The following is a 24,505-nucleotide window of genomic DNA, read 5'->3' as shown; positions in this document are numbered from 1 at the left end:
CAAAAACATACATATGAATTTTATTTGCACTCAGAGTCATTAAGAGAGTATATAAGTGTACATTTACAATAGAATAGAATGTAATTAACTGATGGAGAGAAGGCCTTGGCTATCTCTAATCTGATTTATTTATTAAATATCTATATTAAGTTATTATCTTACTAATATTATATAATAACTGCGAATGTTTAGATGGATAGCTCAACTGATCTCGATGAAATTTGTCATAGATATAGAACATAGTCTGGAAGAACACATAAGTTACTTATTAAGTTCTCTTTTAATTAAATGCAGACGGAGTCGCTAGGGACAAACAAACAAACAAAGACGTTAATATATTTTCATATCAATATAATTACGATTAATATAATAGAAGATACTATGATGAGGTATTGTACCTGTACTTTCCCCGGAGCACCCTCTCGCGCAGCTCGCGCAGTGTGGACCCGTCGAATGGCAGCGAGCCCGACACCAGCGTGTACAGGATCACACCCAGAGACCACACGTCCACCTCCGGACCGTCGTACTTCTTGCCTGCAAACATACAAACAAACACATTGATAACCTCCTCTTTCTTATTACGGTGAAGGAAAACATCGTGATGCACATATCTGAGAAGAAATTCAAATGTATGAAGTCAACCCACACTAAGTCAACATTGACTATGAGCTAGTCACTAATTTAGGGTAGACTCCGAGCCTCTCAGTGGGGACGTATTGTGAGCTGATGATGACGATAACATAGTTCCACAAGGATTGTATAAAACTTTTTTTGACATTTATAGGGAGCACAATAGCAATATTAGCTGTAGGGCGTATTTGGACGACCGCCCAGGGCACTGGACAGAAAGGGGCGCCACAGGTGTGCGACCCAGTTAAAAGAATAGTAAAAATTAATTTTGCCCAGGGCTATGATAGCCTTAAAGGATTTCCAGTGAGCATAAATATTTGCCAGGATGGTAAGTAAGATTGTATGGGTAGAAGTAATGTCCGTCCCTTAGGGTCTTGACAGACAAACGGACAAGTGATCCTGTGAGGGTTCTGTTATTTTCATTTCGAGGTACGGATCCCTAAAAAGGATATATATCTTGTCTTCTGTTGAATAAAAAAATAATTATAGCATAATTGTTTGATTGTGATAATTTACCTTGAAACAGTTCAGGGGCGGCGTAAGGAGGGCTGCCACAGAATGTATCCAACTTAGATCCCGGAGTGAATTCATTGGAGAATCCAAAGTCTGCTATCTTTATATTCATCTCACCGTCTAATAGAAGATTTTCAGCCTGAAAGTTACAAATAAATATATTAATTAAACCAGCAATAGTTTCCAAAACCACAACAGTAATCATATAGTCAGCTCTTTCATTGTCCTTGATAAAAGAGAGACAACAATATTCTTCTACGGGTAATTCAGCAGCAAAAAGTATCAATGTAAATCTATCTCTTTCTTTCACAATATATAACATCCCCACTCGGAGTCTACCCTAAGTTATTGACTAGGCCATAGTCAATACTGGCTCAGTCCGAGTTGACTTCACACATATCTTTGAATTTCTTCACAGATATGTGCAGCATCACGATGTTTACCTTCACCGTAAGAACGTCGGATAAATGAACATATATAAGGACCTGCAGATTACAAGTCAAGTGCTTAACCCCTGAGGTAACCTACTCTCACCTTGAGATCTCTGTGTATGATCCTTTTCTGATGGCAGTACTGCACCGCGGAGACAATCTGACGGAACTTCGCCCTCGCTTCCTTCTCCTTCATACGTCCATGCAGCACCAGGTAGTCGAACACCTGGAAACAATACGTCACACATTACTTATACTACGAGTTTTCACTAATAAACAAAGTTATTAATATGGATAATCAAGACAGGAGTTATTCCTAACTTTATTAATTCCAGCAACCTTTATCAAATTTTAATTCTATCTCCAGGAATGTTATATAACATACTCTGAGTAGTTTGATGACAACCGTAACCTAGAGGGGTGAGCAGACACAGCGGATCTTTATTTGGCGAGGTACTCTCTCGTTTAAATGGAGTGCCTTAGTGTAGATATAGTTGGAATAATCTACTCTAACAAAGTACTAGAGTTACTATTAAAGGTTTATGAGTGTGGTTTTGTTGTTTGTGTATATTTTATATATGTTATGTAAACTCACCTCTCCGCCAGACGCGTACTCCATTACGAGATAAAGGGTCTTTTCTGTTTCTATTACTTGGAAAAGTTTCACAATATTCGGGTGGTCCAACATTTTCATTATCCGTACCTGAAATTTATACAATATACTAATGTATTATATGGTATATTATATTATCGGTTATTTTTATAAAAACTAAGTAAATAGATGACAATGTACTATATCTAACAAAACATCATTCGAAAGGATAAACATAATTTATTAAAGCGCCTGACAAATAAAAATAGCTACAAACTAAAATAGTGCCAATTCTGATTTTTAACCGACTCCAAAAAGGTAGGGGCTTCTAAATAAGTGTGTTCAGTTATAATTCGACATATTTAAGAAAACCTCAATTTGTATGTGACTGACCTCTCTAAACAACTTCTGCAACGAGCCGGGATTGAGCTGGGTCTTGTCGATGATCTTGATGGCCACTTCCTTACCGGTGGGCACATGTTTAGCCAGTTTCACCTTCGCGAAATTACCCTTACCAATCGTCTTCAATAATTTGTACTTGCCTGAAAACATATAAACAAACAATCAATAAACATTTAAATAACAACAAAAAATCTTTGAATGGTCTGTTGATACTTTCGTCTAAGGAAAGAGTGACGTCACTTCGCTGTTTTAGCGAAATCTTGTGCAATTAAAAAAATCATAGATACTGACCAATATGTGGCTCCTCTGATGTGCGGGAGCGAGAGGAGACCCGAGCACTACCCCCCGACCCGCCGCCCCCCGCACCCGCCGACGACTCCGACGCGCTCTGCAACACAACGACAAACATATGATAATTTGAACGTGTTAGACAGAGACAACATACATTTATCTGTTTCTACACGATTAGTTAAACAGTTGCCAAAAAAATTATGTTCAAGAATTGACTAATAAGAAATACGATTTATCTCCGTCCTTTTCTAGTAATGCAGTATTTTATTCTACAACATACTAATTAATAAAACAAGCAAAAATAATTCTTATACGTAAGAAAAACATTCATTTAGAGATATACGAACTTTTATAACGTAACATTTAAATCGTTCTTCTACAAATTAATTCGAATTCCAAGGACTTTTGAACAAATTGAACGGGTACGGTAAAGATGGAAATAACGAGAAAATACAAAGTGTTATTCACTTAGGAATCCACTTCGGGACCTAAGCAAAGAATGTCTCAGTGCTTAAACAAACTAACTTGAATATAAAGTTATCGATTCGGTCTACACAAATACAATACCGAAAATATATTCAAAAGGGATTGGAAACTAAATTAATTTAAATTTTTCCTTTACACAATTTCGTTAAAAAAATTAAAAAGAAAAATAATAATAGAATTAAGCAAGCAGTATGTCGGTTAAAACTTTTTACCTAATTAAAATAGTCAAATCATTTCAAACGATTGATATAAATAAAAAAAAAAATTAACTGCAAATAAACAATTTAAAATTTTAACAATTTATAAACGTCAGGCACTTTATTAAAGCTTCTTGTCTTGCATAAAAAGACAAATCCCTTGAAACAATCAATCATAATCAATGTAACACACTAGTTTAATTTGCAATACATGAAGTACACTCACGCTTGTAACCAATAGGGATAGGCAGTGACCAAAATATTCAATTAGTAGAAAATAAAAATAAACTGGAGTAGAGTTTGCAACAAATATGATAAGCATTTATTATCTATAGGAAACGCAAATCTAACAAGATAATAAACTCTGTTTCCACTAGCACAAAATGCGCGATATTATCTATCTATCGACGAGGAATGTACTTATTTTTCCGCAGATACCGCCGCGATTTGCGTAGACCAATCGCTCGCCAAGTCGATCAATGAAAAATGGGTTTAAACAGTATTAAAATGAAGCATACCCCGTGTAACTTCTGTATAGCTTTAGCTCTTCTTCTTCTTCTCCAGAGTTTTGATAAAAACACCGGAGCCAAAATCGGCAACACTCGATGACGCATCGTTTGGGGATTTATTTTGACTGATTATAAATCAGATATTAAAAAAAAATCTAGCTCTAAGCTAGATGACTTGCTTTTATATCGATGAGTTAGTTGTGCTTCGTTATTTTATAGCTATATCAATACCAATCATCAATCAATCACCAAGTATCAAAATCTGTTAGTCGAGTTAATATTACATTGGCTATTTTACAAACACTATAAATGTGAATGTTTGGATGGATGGATGATTGTTAGAAGGTAACTCCAGAACGGCTGCATGGATCTTGTTGATATTTGGCATAGATGTAGAACATAGTCTGGAAGAAAACATAGTCTACTAATTAAGTTTTTTCTTAATCATGGACGGACGGAGTTGCGGGCGACAGCTAATACATTACAAATGCGAATGTTTGGATGGAGAAGGACGGATGAATGTTAGAAGGTATCTCCAAAACTGCTGCACGTATCTCTTTAAATTTTGAAATTAATATAGAACATAGCCTGGAAAAACAGATAGGTTACTAATTAAGCTTTTTTACTAGCGGACGACGTCACGGGCGACAACTAGTAACACTGTACAAATAACGTACTAACGTTTCTTATCGTTATAACTACTTTGCGTCTGACTAAAACTTCTTGATACTTTACTCGTTACTCGCAAAGTGCATTCAAAGTATTTATATTACACTTGCAAACTGCACACATAGGGGAACACTAACTTAGATGTTGAAAACTTAGCAACCATAAGGATGTCTAAACTTTAACTTAAATGTAATGAGAATATCTAAAATGCTAACTTAATTGCAATGAATAGCAGAGAACAGTTAAATTTAACTACAATATTTTAACAATAATGTTCTTAAGACCAACTTTTAAGTTTAACTTGAGCACTTATTAACTGAATTGTGCAAAAAAAATGTTATAATGATTTTTTTTCTCGGCTTCTAAACGCAAAGATCGATTTTAAAGAATGAAGTGTCTTTTAATACTTGACTTAGTCGTCTTTTTTATGCTTATGTAATACTCAAGTTAATATTTACTTGTTACATCCAGTTTTAAAGTATTTATAACTTCATTATATTGTGATTACTATACGTAAAACATTAAGCAATGTTCTATGTCCATGTTCCATTCACTTGGGAAGTATTGGTCAGACGTGTCCTATCCGAAACAAATCTACTAATCAGTTACGCCACGCTTACCGCTATCTTAATGAGGGATAAGATGTAACATGGAATGAATGTTTTTGAAGATTTGATCGACTTATAGATAGAAATGGATTTGTGCTGTTAAGGTACGCGTCCATTGGCCCGCAACGGATTTTAGTTTGCTTTGTATAATTTTACACAGCGCTGCGTCCATCATCCTCGCAACCCGAATTCAAAGGCAAAGCAAACCCGTGTCTACGATGAGTCCGACGATTGCCAATGGACGAGTACCTTTATGGTACGTGTGGTGATTGAACATTAAATCGATTTTCCAACAATATTATTAGTTAACAAATCAATTCGAAATTTGAGAAAATAATAATACTAGTATCGTAATAAATGGTTGATAATTTAAAACTCTAGTCTTGTTATTAGACTTATCACAATCTTTTAACGTATCGATATATTTGATAGCACAAAACACAATACGCGAACGACCGTCACCGAGATACTGTATAACACTGATGTATAAGGGATGAGGGTTGAGGGTTGTGAGAACTGAGCTATTAAAAGACTGTACCAAGTGATGCACGAAGCATACACGCCCCCTCACCCAGACAACCTACATTTTGTTATCTACTGAAACGCGTGTAGCCGTGAAATATATTTATACGCATAAAAAACAAAATTATTATCATGCCCTAATTATCTTCTTTTAATGTATATGACAAAACTCTACAGTTATAAGTACAAAAAACTGTACAGTTTCGTCACTTGATATGTTTGCCCGAAGTTCTTATAAAGTTAAAAACCTCATAGGAATCTTCCCACCCTTTTATTATAAGGAAAGAATGGGAAGGGGATGTGAATTTGATAGAGGAGACACATATTAAGGAGAAATATTATCTTTCTGTGTGTCTCCTCCTCCGTCGATTAATAATCTGCAATTGAGGATGTCTATGGGCAGTGGTCACTTCGCTATTTCGGCGAATTCAGACGGCCACTTATACGTTTGCCATCTTATAATATAAAAACCTAAATTTGTAGCTTGTATTTTTGCTTTTAGTTCTATAAACAGAGCAATATCAACTTTTGTAGATCGCAAACTCAATTAATATCTTAATTTAAAAAACCAGACCACATTGAAAAAACTAAATACCAGAAACAAATAAAAGCCGATACAATAAGGTATTAAAGAACAGTTACAATATCCCAGAGTATATTCCCACCATTGTACACGTAGTGCTTACATTGACTTTACTAAGTGCATTGCACTTTAATATACGTATACCTTTAATACAATGTAATGCAAACATTATGACGGTTCGGAATATCGTGAAAGGTTGCACAAAACTATCGGACACGACATAAAGGGATAAAGGCAATTATATCCGAAGTGTACCGATCTTGGACTTGAGGCCTAACACGAATATTTGCGACAATCGTCTTCGTATCGTCATCTTCATTTATGTCAAAATTGGTATGAGATTTTTGATACGCGCTGTACAAATTTTGTCGATGATGATACGATCGCGCTTGTCAGAAATATTCCACCAGGCCCACTGATATACAGTCGTAGCTAGTCACCAAACTGCCATAAAGTTTGATTCTTAATATAATACTTTATATAGTAATAAAATTCACAACTAAAAGCTACAGGACTTCTGTGTTAGGTATAAGAACATTTTGACTTTTGATTTACACTGCCGAAACACACACTCTATGACGATATGATATACAAGTATGACAGTGGAAACCTACGGTTTAACAACAAATGTCATTGAACTGATATCAGCGTGTATCATTCTTGTCTAGACGAGTACCGCCGCTATTGTGTTATTTTATCTGAGCTGCTCTTACCTGTAACAAAAGAAAAAAAACTTAGAAAAAATCATAGACAAAAATCATATTTTCCTTGTTTATTGTTATTTAAATTTAATAAAAAACAGTAATAGCAAACTATAAAATGTAACTAGAACAGACAAAATTCCTACTAACTCGCGTTGAATTTGTGAGAATTAAATACTATAACGTTTAACGAAGTTGACTTTTGGTTTAACTTTACCCATCGGTGTCAATTTCATTATCCTTATTAATCAAAATTAAAAACAAACTTATAAAGACAAGAATACATTTTAAATCTCACACAATAAGGTATCTTTGACAAAAGCGTTAATATCAAGATATGTTGGAGAGGAAATGTAGTAAGGTTTTATCCCGGATATCCGGCACAGCATCCGTCTACAGGATAGTGCAAAACATATGAAAGACTCCGCCAACGCGACGACATAAATGGAAGCTATATGCACTATTGTAGTAGAGTTAAAAAATCATGTTAACTGACATATGTTTAAGGTAAACTTTGATCTTACTATAATAATATTATAAATGCGAATGTTTAGATGGATGTTTATTAGAAGGTATCATCAGAACAGCAGCATGGATCTCACTGAAATTTGGCATAGATATAGACATACCCTGGAAGAATACATAGGCTACTAATCAAGGTTTTTTTTTATTCAAGAACTGAGTCTACGAGGAAATTTAGTTGCCATAATCCAATAAATTTTCAATCACAAGTTATTGGTAAAAAACCGTATCGGACACTATTTAAAGAGTATTTTTAACATCAGATCAGAATCGCGAATAGTTAGACGTCACGCTTCAATTTCTGTGTCACGCCAAGTTCAAATGTCACGTCAAGTATACCAAAACGTCACTTTAACTAACACTAACCCAGTGGGCGCTAGAGGAGGTCAAACGGTAACGTGTCACGGTATGTTTTCGGCGTTGTCGCGTCGTCTAACACGCACAAACACTTCGTCAGTGTGCGCTCCGAGAACATGAACTTCACGGTCGGGTCACGTCATTGATATTTATTGGGGTTACTCGGAACTTGAGTATTTGGGGGATAAGAAAATATTTACTAAAAGAGCTTACAAAATTTATTTCAGAACCAGCTGTCGCCCGCGACTCCGTTTGCGCAGAATTAAAAAAAAAACTTAATGAGTAGACTATTCTACATCTGTGGCGAAATTCAACCAGATCCATTGAGCCGTTCCGGAGATACATTTAAACAAACATCCATCCATCCAAACATTCGCATTTATAATAATAGCAAGATAAAAAACTCTATTTAAATAAACATTTCCTCACGTTTATTATTATTTGTGAATTCTTTATCATTATACAATTAAGGTTTAACTGTTAATTACCTCCGTTTCCATAAAACTACAACGTATATAAACTAATGGAAAATTGTTTTTATATTCAGTAATGATATTTTAATTATACCTTTACAGTCTAAAGAGGATATAACATCATTTTTTATTATAACCATAAAGTCAGAAAAAAAGAAAAACTTAGAACAAGACCATGGATAGATAGACAACATAAAAAATCGCTAAAGAACATTACGAGTACTTTTGTACGATAATAGTCTGAATTGTCTGAACGAGATTAACGAAACTCTACTACTACTACTCTAGAGAGCGTAGCAGGAAAATATTTGAAAATGTAATCATAACATCATCGCCAATTTTTTTATGAAAATACACCAACAGATCTCAACATAGGAGTGTGTCGCAAACCTTCTAACTAGGCCCTTAGTCTTGAATGTACATTTTGGTTCTTAACGTTCCATGTACAGTGAGCCTAATACGAATATTTGCGACAAGCGTCATCCTACCGTTATCGTCACTTATGTCAAAATACTGAGATTTTTGGTGTACGTAACGGCCGATAGAGGCGCTATACAACATTTTAATACGATTTTCGATGATACTTACCACTAATATTCGTGCTAGGCCTACTAACATGTTAACGTTGAACGACATTAACCGTAGCTAATTTTACAAAATTAAGCTTAACCAAAAGCTTCATAACAAAACTAAAATCCCCCGAACAAAACCCAACCCCAAATAACAAAGGGTCAAGGTCATTACTGTTTTATGTTGTGGCTATTTATAACATGACATTTATTTAATTTTTCCATTCGTATTTCGCTTTGTTAACGACACTGGCCACGAATAGCTTTACCTATGATATAATCTGTAGAGGAATAAAAAATTCAAACATACGTCATTATGGTTGAAGCTTCGATATAACGTAAAAAACTCATATGTTAAGAATGTTATTTATTCGTTTTGTCTATAATTGTATTAATACAAATCACAGTAGTAGAGACAAAAGCCTCAAAAATATATTTTGTTTCACTTTTCAATTACATAGTCCAACGAAAAAGCTTGCAAAACTAAAATGAAATTAAGAAATGAAAAAAAAACTAACTGCATCTTTTCATCAAAAACAAAAGAAACGAGACAAGAGAGACTAAAAATATAAAGAAGAAATTAAAAAAAAACTCTAGACTAAACTCATAATAACTACAAAAATGTTAACAACACTAATCATGCATTACTATTAAACAATTCCAACTTTATAGTGGCTGGTAATTAGTTGCGAGCGTGATTCAACATGTGTTTAGTCTGCCTTGATACTTGTGCCACATGCCGTCTCTAAATTTTACAAATAGTATGTGATTAATGACAACATTATCAATACACGTGTATGCAGACGAAACTCACAGTACTACGCATCTCGTACAACACGAGCCACCATAAAGTTTGGAGTGCACTATACAAATGTATTCACCAGATATCTTCCTTTGACGCCCATCTCGTCGACTATATAGCACGTTGGAGGAACATTTTATTATTCTCTTCTATTCTTCTATACCACTCAAGTATTGACACTATTGAAGAATGTAGTCACCACAGATAAAATAAAATCACTCATAACAACAATTATTTTTTTTTTGTTTAAAAACATGTATTAATTAAAGTTTGAATAAGTGTTTTCTTCACTATACTTTAATACTATCTTTTGTAAATAATTTTTATTCCTTTCTATCACTTCTAAATCTCGTAAATAGAACACGGAGCATAAGTAGCGCTTTAGTAAAACTTAAAAATCGATAGACTAATCACCGCGGACAGCAAAGCCGGATCGATACACGGAGTGCATAACAGACGATATCGTTACGAAAACAATTTTCTTACACCGAATATAACTTTCTAACAGAGTACTTTTTTACTAGGGAAGGGGGCAAACGAGCGCCTGCTACACGGTGGTGATGCTTTACCGGCTTTTAAGGAAATGGTATAATATAATCACTTCTTGAAGGACTCCAAGTCGTATTGGATTGGAAATGCCGCCAAGAACAAACCGTTGCACAACGCGGCTGTACGAGGCAGGAAATTGCTCGAGAATCGTTGTGGAACGCCAGCCATCCTGGCGGTCTGTCTTGGCGTCCGATGACGGAACTCTGCTGCAGGAATCTTTCCAAACAGTTCTCCGAAACACTCCCCGAGGTACATTTTACTTGAAACATATGCTGATAAGTAATGCTAGCATCCCTTAAGATGTAGTCAATGGTGATGAAATGACCTTGATGGAAATGACTAACAAATCCGTATGTTTTATATTTTGTGACGAACTCTTGAGTTGGTACTGTCACTTAACCAAAATAAATACTTTCTAGCTTACAACGTTCTACATTCTCTGTGACATCACAGACATGCGTCTTAGACAGCCTCGATCGTAGGAATGGAAAGCTGATGATGGAAGCCAGTAAGAAATTCTGCTTGTTGAGACCACGTCGACGGTTTGTCTGACGACCGTATGTTGGATACCCGCCTATTTGTACGATTCGAGGCTACAAGTGAAATTGAATGCTTGATGATGTTATTTTTCAAACTTTTACTAATATTATTATATAAATGCTAATACTTCCAAAGTTTAGATAGATGGATGTTTGTTTGAAGGTATCTCCAGTATGACTGCATGAATCTCGCTAAAATTTGGCATAGATGTAAAACATAGTCTGGAAAAACACATTAGCTACTCATTACGTTACGGACGGAGTCACGCGCGACATCTAATCCTTTAATAAAGTAAAAAATTCCAGACCAATATTTGCAACTTATACTTTATCTTATAAAAGACCCGTTCTACAATATAATCAATATCTCAAACGCATAATATAGAAAGCATATAAGTCTAGAACCCCCTAAGCCCTCTTACCCACAAAGTCACAACAAACAATGGGTTATGTAAAAACGTGGACAATACCTAAACTCCATGTTACCCCAACTGACGTCAAATATCAAGGACAAAGGATGCTAGGGGAACCGTAGACTACCAGACTATCAGTTTAATGACGTACTTTATTATTAAAAAATATAAATACAACTCGACTACAATAACATGATACCTGATTGAGTGCTGTCGAGGAAGTTTTTTTTCCTATTAATTTCAGTAAAGTAACACACAAATCAGCATACGTGGTTAGTGATAGCTGTTATGTTGAAAGTTTGCTATAATTTATCTGATCTAAAGTGGGAAGGGAATTTAATTCTTTGATTACAAAATAAATTCTCATGATTTCGTAACAAGATCTTTTTCATCAACCTAAGTAGTACTTAAATCTTTCACATTTTTATAGCAGACGGTAAGTTAACAAGAAAACTTCGAAAGTAAATTAAACTTTACAACTAGACAGTCATATTTAAGACCTGCCGTGGAATCAAAATTTAATAAGACATAGAAAATTAACTGGTTTTACTTTGAACGATCATTTTCTATTTAATTTAAATATAGAAGGATTTTTTAAAATGATTTTAATACATATAAAGTAAATTATACACCTTTTCACTTAAAAATTAACCCTTTTTTATAAAATAAGGGGGCAAACGAGCGGCGGAAACACCGAGATGATCAACGACACCCATAGAAAACCGCAAAACCAGAGGAACTGCAGATGCATTGCCGGCCTTTAAAAAAATGGTATCAAAAGTATTTTGACTTAAACGTCGATAACCCCTTACCACTTATTTTCTAGAAAAGGGTAGTAAGGGAGGGAGAACTAGAATTGGTACTAAACCAGCACAATTATCGGTAGAATCGCACAAAATTACCGCAATATTTAAAATTTTAATAACTTATTTTTTTCTTGAGATCGGAGATTGTGAGGGAGTTTGGGTTTTTAACTAAATGTATGCACTTTACATTTCCTCGTCTAAAAATTGCAAGGAAATAAATAAATTTTTATTTTTAAACTGTAATAGAAAGTAACAAGACGCCGCCATATTGCAATTGTAAAAAACAAAATAGAACCGTAAAAACATAGTCAAGGACACTTCAAACACTACAACTGTGTACTTTAAAGGGGTAAAAAGTAAAGTAGTGTTCGTAATAAACTAGCGCCGTCATAAATATTATAGCAATATTTTATGTAGCAAAAACAATAGCGATTTTAAAAACGTGTCGACTTTAATTTTGGAATAATCCTAGCATAGTATTAAGCGTCCTAATGCAATAATTGATCCAATTTACATGTATAAAGTATTTTAATTATCATATTCAAGCTATTTCCTTCGAATTGAAGCAAAACATCACCTATGGTTTAGAAGGCCAATAAACAACTTTTGTAGTTTTATTTATAAAATAATCTTCAGATCGATTTGAGAATCAATTTACAATTTAATTTGCATTTAGAAAACTCGTCATTCTATTCCCAAATATATCTACCGCACAATCCCCACTCCTATCCGCCCATTCCTACCCTTTACTCCAAAGCATATTCTAGCATCAGTGACGTGAAGCACTCAGCTAAACAACCCCCTTTTATTCCGACCCTTACCCTCTTCTTAGCCATTGCATCGCACTGTCTCACTTATCACCATACTTATCAACGAAAAATCCGAAATAAATATTACAGACGTCCGTTCGCGCCGAAAACCGGCCCCATACTGCGGGAATAAGGGTTGGGGCCGTCCTACATTCGTTGACTAATCTTTTAAGTCTTAACAACGGTTCGTTGAACAAAGGAATCTAGACTTAAATATCTCGAGCTAAAGGTTTAAATTACACATGTAAGAGTTTTTGTTTTTAAGGTAGTGGCGCATTCTAATATTATTGTATTTCGTACAACCCTAGGCTGTAACTACGGAGGTTTTTTTGTTTTATCAAAACTCATTAGCGATGGCTGTATTTACGTTAATCCTTTGCCTTTTTACCAAGCTTAAATAAAAACAAAAGGTACAAAACATAATATTTATATCTACGTAGAAGTAAAATCAATAAAACGCATAAGAGACGTTCAACTTGATAAATTCGTATACTTTTCCTTTAACTTACAAAACCTTTGATTATTTATTTCCAAATAACTTAAAACAAGCTAAACCGATGTTATAATTTCAACCAATAATATATCGATATCGAATAACTTACATCTTGTTTACATCTCTAATTAAATGTAGATTTCCACTGCCAAGGCACTTGTTTAAAAACATTTTGTCATCTGGTCAACTCTATAAAGAGTAGTACATAAAAGAAAAACTGCTTAGTTATTCTACTTGAGATCTTTCATATTATAATTTTGATATTTGACTTGTATTTAAATAATCGCAATTTCAAAGCGTATTAACATTACGTGTAACCGCAGCGCTATTTATTTAACATATTACAAAATATTTATCAAAAGATTTCATACGATATTTGACTGCTACCAAATACGACCACATCGGTTTATGAAAACCACAGAGCCGACAATTTAAATTGCTTTGTTAAATTTAATGCAATTTATGATCATAGTATCAATATTATCAAATGTAACCACTAAATATAATATTAAAAGTAGAAAATTGACATGAAAATTACTATGCAATAGTAACCAGTAGTAATCGTATTTCGTTAACATCCTCCCATAGCGTATAAACATATCGTTGTACTTCTCGTTCTCTTTGTAAAAAGAGAGATAAAAACATGTTTTGAACACACGTCAACAGTGAGAACCTGAGTTAAATTGCTATACAATTACTAGTCTATCTAGTCTTCGACTAATTAACAACCCCTACTAACGTGTATAAACTTTACCATACTGTACACAGTAAAGGTCGCTAATGACTGTAGATATGGTGTTCCCAGACATTACATTACACAAGTATTATACGACTCAAACTTTATGACGGCTCGCGATTTCGCAAGAGACGTGCTCAACGCAATCTTACTAATACCATAAATGCGAAAGTTCAGATGTATTGATGGATTGATGTTTGTAACTCCAGAACGGCTCAACGGATGTAGATAAGATTTGTCATGGATGTAGAATAGAGTCAGGAAGGGCACATAGGATACCATTTTTTATTTTAGTTCGGACGGAATCTGGAGCGACAGGTAAGGTATTATGGGGTAGAGCACGTACCCTCGGTAGCCCACCTGGCAACCACCAGCGTATTCATGGACGCTCGAAGCTAACCTCGAGCCGCCATAATGTTTGAATGTTATAATACACAAGTACAGTCGAGCCCGGAAGCAATTAGCATCCACTGCGCCAGGAAAAAAGTCATCAACTTTCATATCTATTATAAAGAAAAGCAAGAGTAAATTATTCTGCTATCTCGACTTTCTATAAAAAAAAATGTTTCTACTTTATATTGGAAAAAAACTAGTTTTATCAAGTAACTCAGGCAGAAAATATCTTTAGGTTGACAGTAATACTTTAGGATAAAGTCGTCAATTAGATATAGATATTATGAACAATGTCTGTACGATATTTAGCGATTTTAGATGAGCGCCTTCATATCGTCATCGTCATCTATGTCAAAACTAGCTGAACCCGCGACTCCATCCACGCGATATTAAAAACAAAATAGTCTACGTGTTGTTCCAGACTATGTTCTACATGCATGCCAAATTTGCATCATTGCAGTCGTTCCGGAAATACCTTCAAACATCTATCCATCTAAACATTTGCATTCATAATAGTAAGAAGTAAGATTAGTATGAGATCTTTATTTAAATTTCACCCAATAGGGGCGCTGCACAAATTTAAATACATTTGTCGATGACGATACAATGGTGTTTGTCACAAATATTCATGCTAAACCCACTGTTACTAAATATTACGTATCTATGTACGTGTGATCATATAAGTGTGAAATGTTCACCGAGACGTATGAAATCATACAAGTAGCGCCACTCTACGGCTTCTCAGTGCTTATGCGTGATGCAGTGCCTTGATTTGTGTTACTATTTAGAGAATACATGGATTTATTGATTAGGGTTCAGTAGGTTTTTTTTAGTAATTTATGTACAAAATAAATAAATTAATATAATCTACCGCTGATACTATTACAATACTTTGACTTTAAACTATACTGTAGTATAATTATAATATTAACGCAGCATTACCATCTGCAAGAAAGGTATGGTCTCTATACTAGTCAGAAATCCAAGTGCGACATCCATACTAACATGTGTTCATATAAACAAAGTCAATAGAGCAACCGTATACAGTGTCCTGTAATGTCCAAGCATTATGGACACACCGGAAATTTTGGATTAATTTTGCTGCAACATTTCGAGGTGGAAACCCATTGTTTATACTTAAGATAAGCCAATAAAACATAATATGTTAATATTATTAGTACGCATGAGAAGAGGAAAATATATAATACTCCGTTTTTATTATCTTATTGCTTTATTGATATATTCTGCGTAAAGAATACTTCTACTGAACCCTAAACATTTTATAAAATACGCACTGTGGTTACAACATAAATATGTAGTCAATGCCTCTTACAGCATACTTATCACAACTTACAAGATTTAACAACAGAATATTCTTTAAATAAATACATACTATCACCTTGTAGACGTAACAAGTTAGTTTACCTAAAATCTAATCTAGTAATCCTATTCTAGTAATCAAAATTGGAATGACTTTGTAAAACTTCAGAGCGCCAATAACCTAATGGTTAAGGGTAGGGATTGTCGATCACTTGGTCGAGAGTTAGAATTCGACTACTGTACTGTACTGTAAATTAACAAAAATCTGCCAATATTTTATTACATAAAATAACTGAAAATATAATATTTAAAATTTTCATCTGTAAGCCTAAACACAATCACCGTTTGTTCCGGGTAATCTCCAGAGCTATGCATACGGGCGTTTTATATTCTACTTTTTCCTGCAATTACGAAGTTACGTTTATCCGTTGGTCGTTAATAAAATACTGACAATTATATATAATATAATAATATAAAAAAATCAAAGATTAACTCGTAAATTCTTTTTCAAAGACATTTTTAGATTAATAATAAGATTTTAATTCAAAAACTGTAGCATATTTATTTGTAGACCAATACCAGAACAATTAATCTCACTAGTGTAAATAAAGGTCAATACACATAGAAACAAATGAAAATTGTCTGTCCGTTTACCCGTACAAGGCATGCGATGTCCGATAATGTGTCTATTTAATAGCGTCCTTGACTGCCTGTCCGAGTGTGCGACGCATACCACGTAAAACCGGTCGTAAGACATGTTTACTTTTGTTATAACACTTTTTATTCTTGACTATTGGTTATACTAATATGATTATTAACTTCTAATCATAAAATATTTTGGATTTATAAAACTGCATTTCATAAAAATGTTCAATTCAATTGTGTTTGCTAATCGTGGGTTCACACTGCGACATAATAGAAATATTTATCTCTTATTTTTTATACGAATATTTCAACAATGTAAACCCACGATTATCATTTGGTCCGAAAATTCAAGTTCAAGCGATTTAATACTAAAGAAATTCATATTATTTAGCTTTTACAATAACCTAAACCTAATCCGTATTACCTAAGCCTTCTATAAAAAAACCCAACTTTATTATTATAGTTAGCACAGTATAACTGTAAAGTTCCACTGCCGCTGTTCAAAACATACCCTCTATTCTACTTTTAACATTAACCGTGGGTTTCCGAGATCAAAATCCCTGTCTAAATCATATTGTTATCTCTGTTTTGTCAAAGATAATAACATGGATGACGATATGTTTTATACACATATTTTGCTCTCAGAAACCCACGGTCAGTAACAAACAAACTCAATAACAAACAGGTAATTAGTTTTTCCACTATCCTTTAACAAAAAGCGAAGTTTATAATCCAATCAAGAAACTACATTTCAAATAATGTCTAGACTCATCATCATCGGCTCACTATACGTCCCCACCGAGGGGCTCGGAGCCTGCCCTAAGTTAAGGGTGATTAGGCCATAGTCAACCAGGCTGGCCAAGTGCGGGTTGGTTGACTTCACACATATCTTTTGAATTTCTTCTCAGATATGTGCAGGTTGCATCACGATGTTTTCCTTCACCTTAAGAACGTCGGATAAATATACAGATGTAAATCGAAAATCGAAAAACACATTGGTACATGACGGGATTCGAACACAGGACCTGCAGATTGCAAGTCAAGTGCTTGACCACTGAGCCACCGACGCTCCTTGATGAATGAATGTCTAGACTAAACAAACCAAATTATATTCGCTCTTTCTAATCGTTTACAAAGTTAATCCAATATGAAATTATTTCAAAATTCATTTACAACACCGAGTTTATCTTATAAATAAGTAAAAGGCAACTCGAACCGACTTGCAAAGGCCGTGAAGTTATGACAGGTACACTTTGTTAAACCCACTTTTGCCCACTTACCTCCGAGTTTATTTTAACTGCGCGGAATATTCATTGCTCTTACCTGTAAAAAAGAAAAACAGTTTAGTTAAAACCACATGATATTTAAGAGTATTTTTTAATAAAACAATAAGGTTATCAACCAATTCATCACTATAATATGTCGTTTCAATACAATATCGGCCTGATCGAATTGGCCCGGCTCTCCCGGTGAAATACCACGACCACACAGAAGACAGGCGTCAAGTGGAAGTAATTCCGCGTTTCGTCAGATGAGTGTGCGTCCCGGAGGCCTAATTTAGTTCTCTTTGCACTCTCACATGCAATTGTGCATGTCTATGAGCAACGGTCACTTCGCTATTTCAGCGTTTACAGGTGGCCGCTCGCTCGTTTGCCACCTTATAATATGAAAAAATATCTATATAAAGTAAACTTTTTAAGTCAAATTACATACATGGCAGCCATTACGTTATTTTACTTGTTACTAATAATCTCTATAAATCAGTCTTCCCCAAAGTGGGCGATAACGCCCCCTTGTGGGCGCTGCAGGTCTCAAGTTGCGGGTTATAGTTAAAGTTTCGTTTAGAATTATCCGTTAATATACATATATAGATCACAATAACTAATTAATTTAATTTGAAGTTACAGTGGTTTTTAAATATGTGAAAATATGGGGGCGCTAAAAAAATATTTAATCTCAAAGTGGGCAGTAGATAAAATAAGTTTGGGAACCACTGGTAGAAATAGATAGGTCATTGCTAATAAATGACATACTTCATTCCGAATTAAACGCACCATTTGAAGTTCCTGTTCACTACCAACAAACCATCATCGTCAATATGTCGAAAATCAAATAGGCACAAAACACCACTGTTTATAACATATCCATGTATAGAGTTTAACAGATAATAGTAGTTATAGTTATTCAAATGTGTTAATACCAGCTGATTGTATAATAAAACAAAAACTGATTAGGTCGGGGATAACACGAGGTCAGTGGAAGTGTTAATGTTCTTATTCATATCGTCGTCTGTTGTCACAAATAAGTTTGTCATTGTAAACTCTATTATAGTGGTACCAACTTATTTGACCCGGTAAGAAAAGGGCTATTACTACGGCTAGTTCTGTCAGAAAATATATAAAACTTACTTAGAAAAAATAATAAATACTTTTTGGACAACAAGATTTTCTTATGTATAATCATAATAATTTGGTATTTCAAGGGACTTTTAGGTGTCAAGTATTTTCTAGTTAATTGATATCATTGTTTAGTTAACTTATCAAAGTGCTATATGTATTTTAAAGTTATCTTGCAATGTTTGTCGACAACACTTCAATATAAACGATAAGTTCACAAGCGTGTGTTCATTATATGTCAATTTGGCAGCCTATTTCTAACATTAGATCTTAATCTTAAAAAAGAAACTGGCATGGTTCATGAAACATAATTCTCAAAAAAGAGAAAAACAACTATTTTTAACTATTTAAAACTTAAGTAATTACATTCTTCAGTCTATAAAACGATTACAAACACATATAAATTAATGTTATCATCATTTTACCTGTACAGAAGATCTGGGGGAGACGGGCGACGTTGGCGTACGCGCTGGAGGCTCGGCCTTATGTTCTGCGAGCACTCGATGTTCGTGCTTAGTACCGACCACAGAATTCTTCACGCGTTCCATACGCGCCTGTATGGCTTTACGAGATATCACCTTACTCTTCTCATCTTTAGTTCCACCGTCAGCTAGCTTCCTCATCAGACGAGCAGTAGCTGCTACATTGTGCTGTTGAGTATCCGAATGAGTCCTCGCTAGGCGAGTGGCCGGTCGAGTTGCTGGTGCTGTCGCACCAGTGCTACTGCGAGTTGTTTCGTTTCTATTGAACGGTACCGCATCATGTTCCGTATCCGAATCCGTTGGTAGATATCCCCCACCACCGACTGAAGACACCCCAGTACGTAATAAGTTCTCATGTTCCGCATATCTCACTCTCTCATCTACAGATACATTACCATTCTGTGCACGTTCTAAACCACGTTCCATTTCACCGATTTGTCGTTCCAGTTTACGTAGTACATCGTCAGATGGCGGTGTCGGTCCATTTTCGTCCGGGGGGTCCGGTGTTTGGAACGATTTGAGATGTATTGGATGTGTTCTGTTTATTTCTAGGCGTTTGGGCGCTATGCCTGTAGCTGTGACCTCGTACTGCGCTCTGGACGGTTGTGGGGTGCGTTCCAGCATGGCTAGGGAGACGAGGGGTGGCTGGGGGCCGTTACCCTGAGTCTCGGGGCTCTGCGCAGCTCTATGTGCACGGAAACTTTTACGCATAAAATCTTCTCGAGTTAATTTCCTCTCCATTTTAATTAGAGAGCATAATCTAAATTAACACAACTGTTTTCCATTCGATAATGTTTTTAAATTTAGCACTGATTTATGATAGTTCCATTACATTGATCGGGATCTGCGAAATTAAAAGATTTACACCTGCATGGTCCGTACCTCAACTAATATCTTCCCTAAATTCGATCGGATTGAGACTTGTAAACAATTGAATAATTCAAATACAGAAGAAAGTAAAACTAGAATAAAAAAATCGATTCCGAATCGAGAATTGTGACGTCAACCGAGCTAACAAATCAAATATTACACTGACGCATATAGGACTAACGATTCTTGCGATAACCTTGTACCAACGCGATAATCGATTGATAAACTATTAAATATTACTGATGTTACACTTGGCCAGCTAAGTTTAGAATGAAGCCATATTTAAAAGAAATAAAAGTCAACTAAACCACAAAGTACAAACCCTAACATTTACGAAGATTTCAACATACAAACAATATACATAGCTATAAATATTTCCAAGACTTTATAAATGTAATGAATCTTATAATTCACAGAGGATTTATACATCAAAGAAGACATTAAAAACCCATCAATAGATTTCTTTAAACCAAAGATCTAACATATGCTTGTATCAACTCATCCAAAATAATCAAACCTTACAAAACTGCCAAGTAATCCATAAAACTAAAAAACCTAATTCTTTCAGTGCGAAGGAGACAGCTGCAACCAGTCCATCTGGAAAGAAAGAGACAAAACATACGCGTTAGTTTAAAGGTTGGTATATAACCGTTCACCAAGACCCATCAGCGGCACACAAAGCTTGTAGACACGAAGACCTGGAATAGACACGACACAAACCCAGTAGACATAGACATTAATAAATAGACAGACACAATAAAAGCGACAAACACAAAACATACAAAAGACAACTAATTGCACAAATTATACCTCAGTAGTATCTTGTTTCACAATTCCAATGTCGTAAATTAAATATAACTATCCCTCTCATCGTCTCTGAAGAAACAGAGACAACTATATGAACTTAAACAGGTGCCACGGCAAAGAGTAAAGTAGAAATGTTTCAAACAATATTTAATATTGCAATGGATATCAAATAAGGTATTATATAGTTATTGGAATCAATTACATTATTTTTTGGATAACGATATAAAATATAAGAAAACTTCGGTCATCCAGATTTTAATACATTCTAACAAACATCGTATTTGAAAGACTAGAAATAATTATTATTTATCACGTAATGGTAATGATTATGAATATCAGATTAGATCAACTGATAAGTTTATTACGTTCTTATCATATTTGTAGGACAACCTGTCCATTTATAAATTGAATTTAATTATTAATGCTAACAAGAATATCTAATCCATTTAAATAAAATTCATTATATTATATGTAAAAATATATCACAAAAGATTATGCACAACACTAGTGTCTAGTTGTAGTAACCGTATTATCGACTTTTAGCAACCAATGTTAACTAAAGATGCAAGGATAACGTTTTGTCCGTGAAACCATAATTAAATTAAAAAAAAATATTTGAAGCATATGTGATCTTCCAGATTATGCTCTACATCTATGGCGAATTTAATCGAGATCCGTAAGCCATTTAGAAGATACCTTCTAACAATCACCCATCCATCTAAAGTTTCGTATTTATAATATTAGTAAGATAAACTATGACATGACCAGGATCCTATTCCGAAGTAGTGATAGCAAATTACTACATTTTAACTGAATAAAAGGTGAATAGGGTAAATGTATTGGTTATGGACCACTCCGAATAAACTGTTAGTCCGTACAAAAAACAATCTTTATCGCTATTTTTTAAACATACAGAATAGACAGACAATATTATGTTTAAATACAGGTGTAAACTCAAACGTGGCCGGAACCTTGATCCGCGAACACAACAGATGGCGAATGAAACACGCAATGACTCACGAGTTCCGAACGACACATCCCCTCCCCCAACACCTCACTTCCCCCCGACACAATACACTAGTTTCTCGTATAAGGCTAAAACACATGATAAGCGTTAAGATATTCTGTTGTCTATAAAAAAATCAAAATTTTTATCTTCATCCAGTACTTAAAGACGGCATAAGGCATTTTTAAATTAGTGTTTTACAGATTTTATTTTATAGATTTTTATAAAAGATAGAAATTAACTTTGGCATTTTACCCTATGTCCTATTAAGTAAGATTTTTTTTTAATACGTGTCATTACGTTTTATTTATATGTTGTAATATTATCATGCAGTCAACCACAAAGTATGCATGTGTATTGCGGTTAAATGACTGAATTAATATTTATATCGTCTAATATTACATTCGTTTATAAAAGACATACTTTAAAATGCACTACTGATCGTAACTAGTGTAAATTCAACCATAATGTCGTCGTTGTTTTTTTATTTAAATAGTTATATGGACATTAACTGTGTCAAATTTCAAGTTTCAGGTATTAATTCATAGATGTATAACTTCGTATGCCATTAACTGCAGCGCCTATAACTATGTCTTTAGCAACCAAGGCTCAGAGGTAACAAACCATTTATTTTTTACAAAAAAAAATTCGAAAAAATATATTTGTCAAATTTCTTTATTTTAGTAATCTCTGATTTAGATTTTTTTTGTAATATTATAATTAATTGACATAAAATCGCTAGTGCGTAATCGCCCTTACAATAACCGGAATGGAGGCATCACATTGCGGAGATGGAAAACGCGCTTCAACCGGACAATTGTGATCGCATCAATTTAACGCGTACCCAATGTTTCATAACTCTGAGATCCCACTGCCGTAACAATATAATACTATCTCTATTTTTAAAGTTAAAAAGAGAGAGATGAAAAATACTTTGGCGCAGTTAACTCACATGTTTTACAAAATTCATAATTATGATTAAACCATATTGCTAATATTCTATATTATTACTGTCTAAACACGTTTTCAAACAGAATGGAACGAGACACAATATGTTTCGTAAACATTTTCCAGCAATGCAAACTCATCAGTAAACAAAAGAACTTGCTAACGTATTTTCTTAAAAATAGGAATAAGTTGCTAGCGTCAGTGTTTCCGTCCAGCTATAACGCGGGTGTCTTCACGAGTAGGGTGAATAGGTATATACTGTTAGGAAGAAAATCCGACACTGTGCCGGTGTACTGGCGCAACACTAGCCTTACTAAAATATCGACGTTTATGTCCCCTTTATAATCATTCTAACACTTGACTTTTCACTTGACTTTATAGTTAATTCGTTTAATAACTTTGATATTAACAACAAAAAACACAAGTATGTCTAGGTCAGTCAGTCTCGGTCTGCTGATGATTCAACGGAACACTTTGCCAAGGTGCATTTGTGAAAAAATTAAACAAGAAATAATATTTCTTTTACGTCAAAAAAAATCCCTCAATTTAACAAAAACCATTGAAATACTTCTAAATATAAAACTTAATTGTATTTGCATAAGTTTCATCAACGCTATCATCTTATAGGTTAATATTCAACCATCCATCCTTCCATCCACGTATCCATCAGGTCTTTCCCGTTTGGTTTATCGAGAGGCCGATTGGTCCAAATGGTAACTATCCATTTATCTAATCTTTATAATATTAGTACGATTTCGTGAAAGATAAGAGAAAACATTAGACAAAAACTTTAGTTACTTCTTTTGATCGAAAGACCAACAGCAGTAAGACCTTTATTATAAAAATTACATTAAACAACCCACAAATCTAGTATTCCAACTCTTGAATTAACTGTATGAAATACTATACATTTAAGTGACCGCTATGTTATGCTTAGTGTCGACTCTGCGGTCGACATAATCTTTGTAATAGTGACACATACAGTTTGGTTTGTATAAGTGATGCAATACGATTGCAATACGATGGAAATTATAAGACAATAAGCTACTCGAAAATCTTTTTGAAGTTCTTAGTTGATTTGTTAAAATCTTACTAATATTTTAAATGGAAATGTTTAGATGCATGGATTTTAGAAGGTATCTCTAGAACGGTTGAACGGATCTATATGCAATTTGAAATACACATTTAGAACATAGTCTGGAAGAACACATAAGCTACTAATAATGTTTAATCGTGAAAACTTAAAAAATTAAAGTTGTGCTCTTTTTAAGGTTTTATATGGTAATTATTTTCATTAAATATTGTCTTGAAACTTTAGTAAAATATCAGACATTAAGGCTATTTAAGCTCTAGGGGTGATTAATGCCGTCGTTTAGAACCTACGCAAATTAGCGAACGTTTAAATGAAGAATTACAGCGGCCATTTTGTCCAAAAA

General features: G+C 34.3%; 1 protein-coding gene across 10 annotated transcripts in view; it reads right to left on the bottom strand.

The window, feature by feature from the left end:
• The window catches only part of par-1, a 131,927-nt gene that overhangs the window by 21,070 nt on the left and 86,352 nt on the right, over window positions 1–24,505 (bottom strand). For 8 of the 10 annotated variants that reach the window (XM_013323054.1, XM_013323052.1, XM_013323051.1 and 5 more), the window contains exons 2-8: window positions 19,382–20,282; window positions 2,860–2,956; window positions 2,560–2,708; window positions 2,170–2,277; window positions 1,678–1,800; window positions 1,147–1,282; window positions 399–534 (exon numbers count right to left, since the gene is read on the bottom strand). In XM_013323054.1, coding sequence (XP_013178508.1) covers window positions 399–534; window positions 1,147–1,282; window positions 1,678–1,800; window positions 2,170–2,277; window positions 2,560–2,708; window positions 2,860–2,956; window positions 19,382–20,179 — 1,547 coding nt within the window. In that variant the 5' untranslated portion in view covers window positions 20,180–20,282. The remainder of the gene's footprint in view (window positions 1–398; window positions 535–1,146; window positions 1,283–1,677; window positions 1,801–2,169; window positions 2,278–2,559; window positions 2,709–2,859; window positions 2,957–19,381; window positions 20,283–24,505) is intronic. The other 2 variants (XM_013323060.1, XM_013323058.1) reach the window with 1 other exon arrangement.

Source organism: Papilio xuthus, unplaced genomic scaffold, assembly GCF_000836235.2.
Source record: "Papilio xuthus unplaced genomic scaffold, Pxut_1.1 DF825783.1, whole genome shotgun sequence".
Lineage (NCBI taxonomy): Eukaryota > Metazoa > Arthropoda > Insecta > Lepidoptera > Papilionidae > Papilio > Papilio xuthus.
The sequence above is the reverse complement of the archived record's forward strand: the minus strand, read 5'-3'. Positions and strand labels throughout refer to the sequence as shown.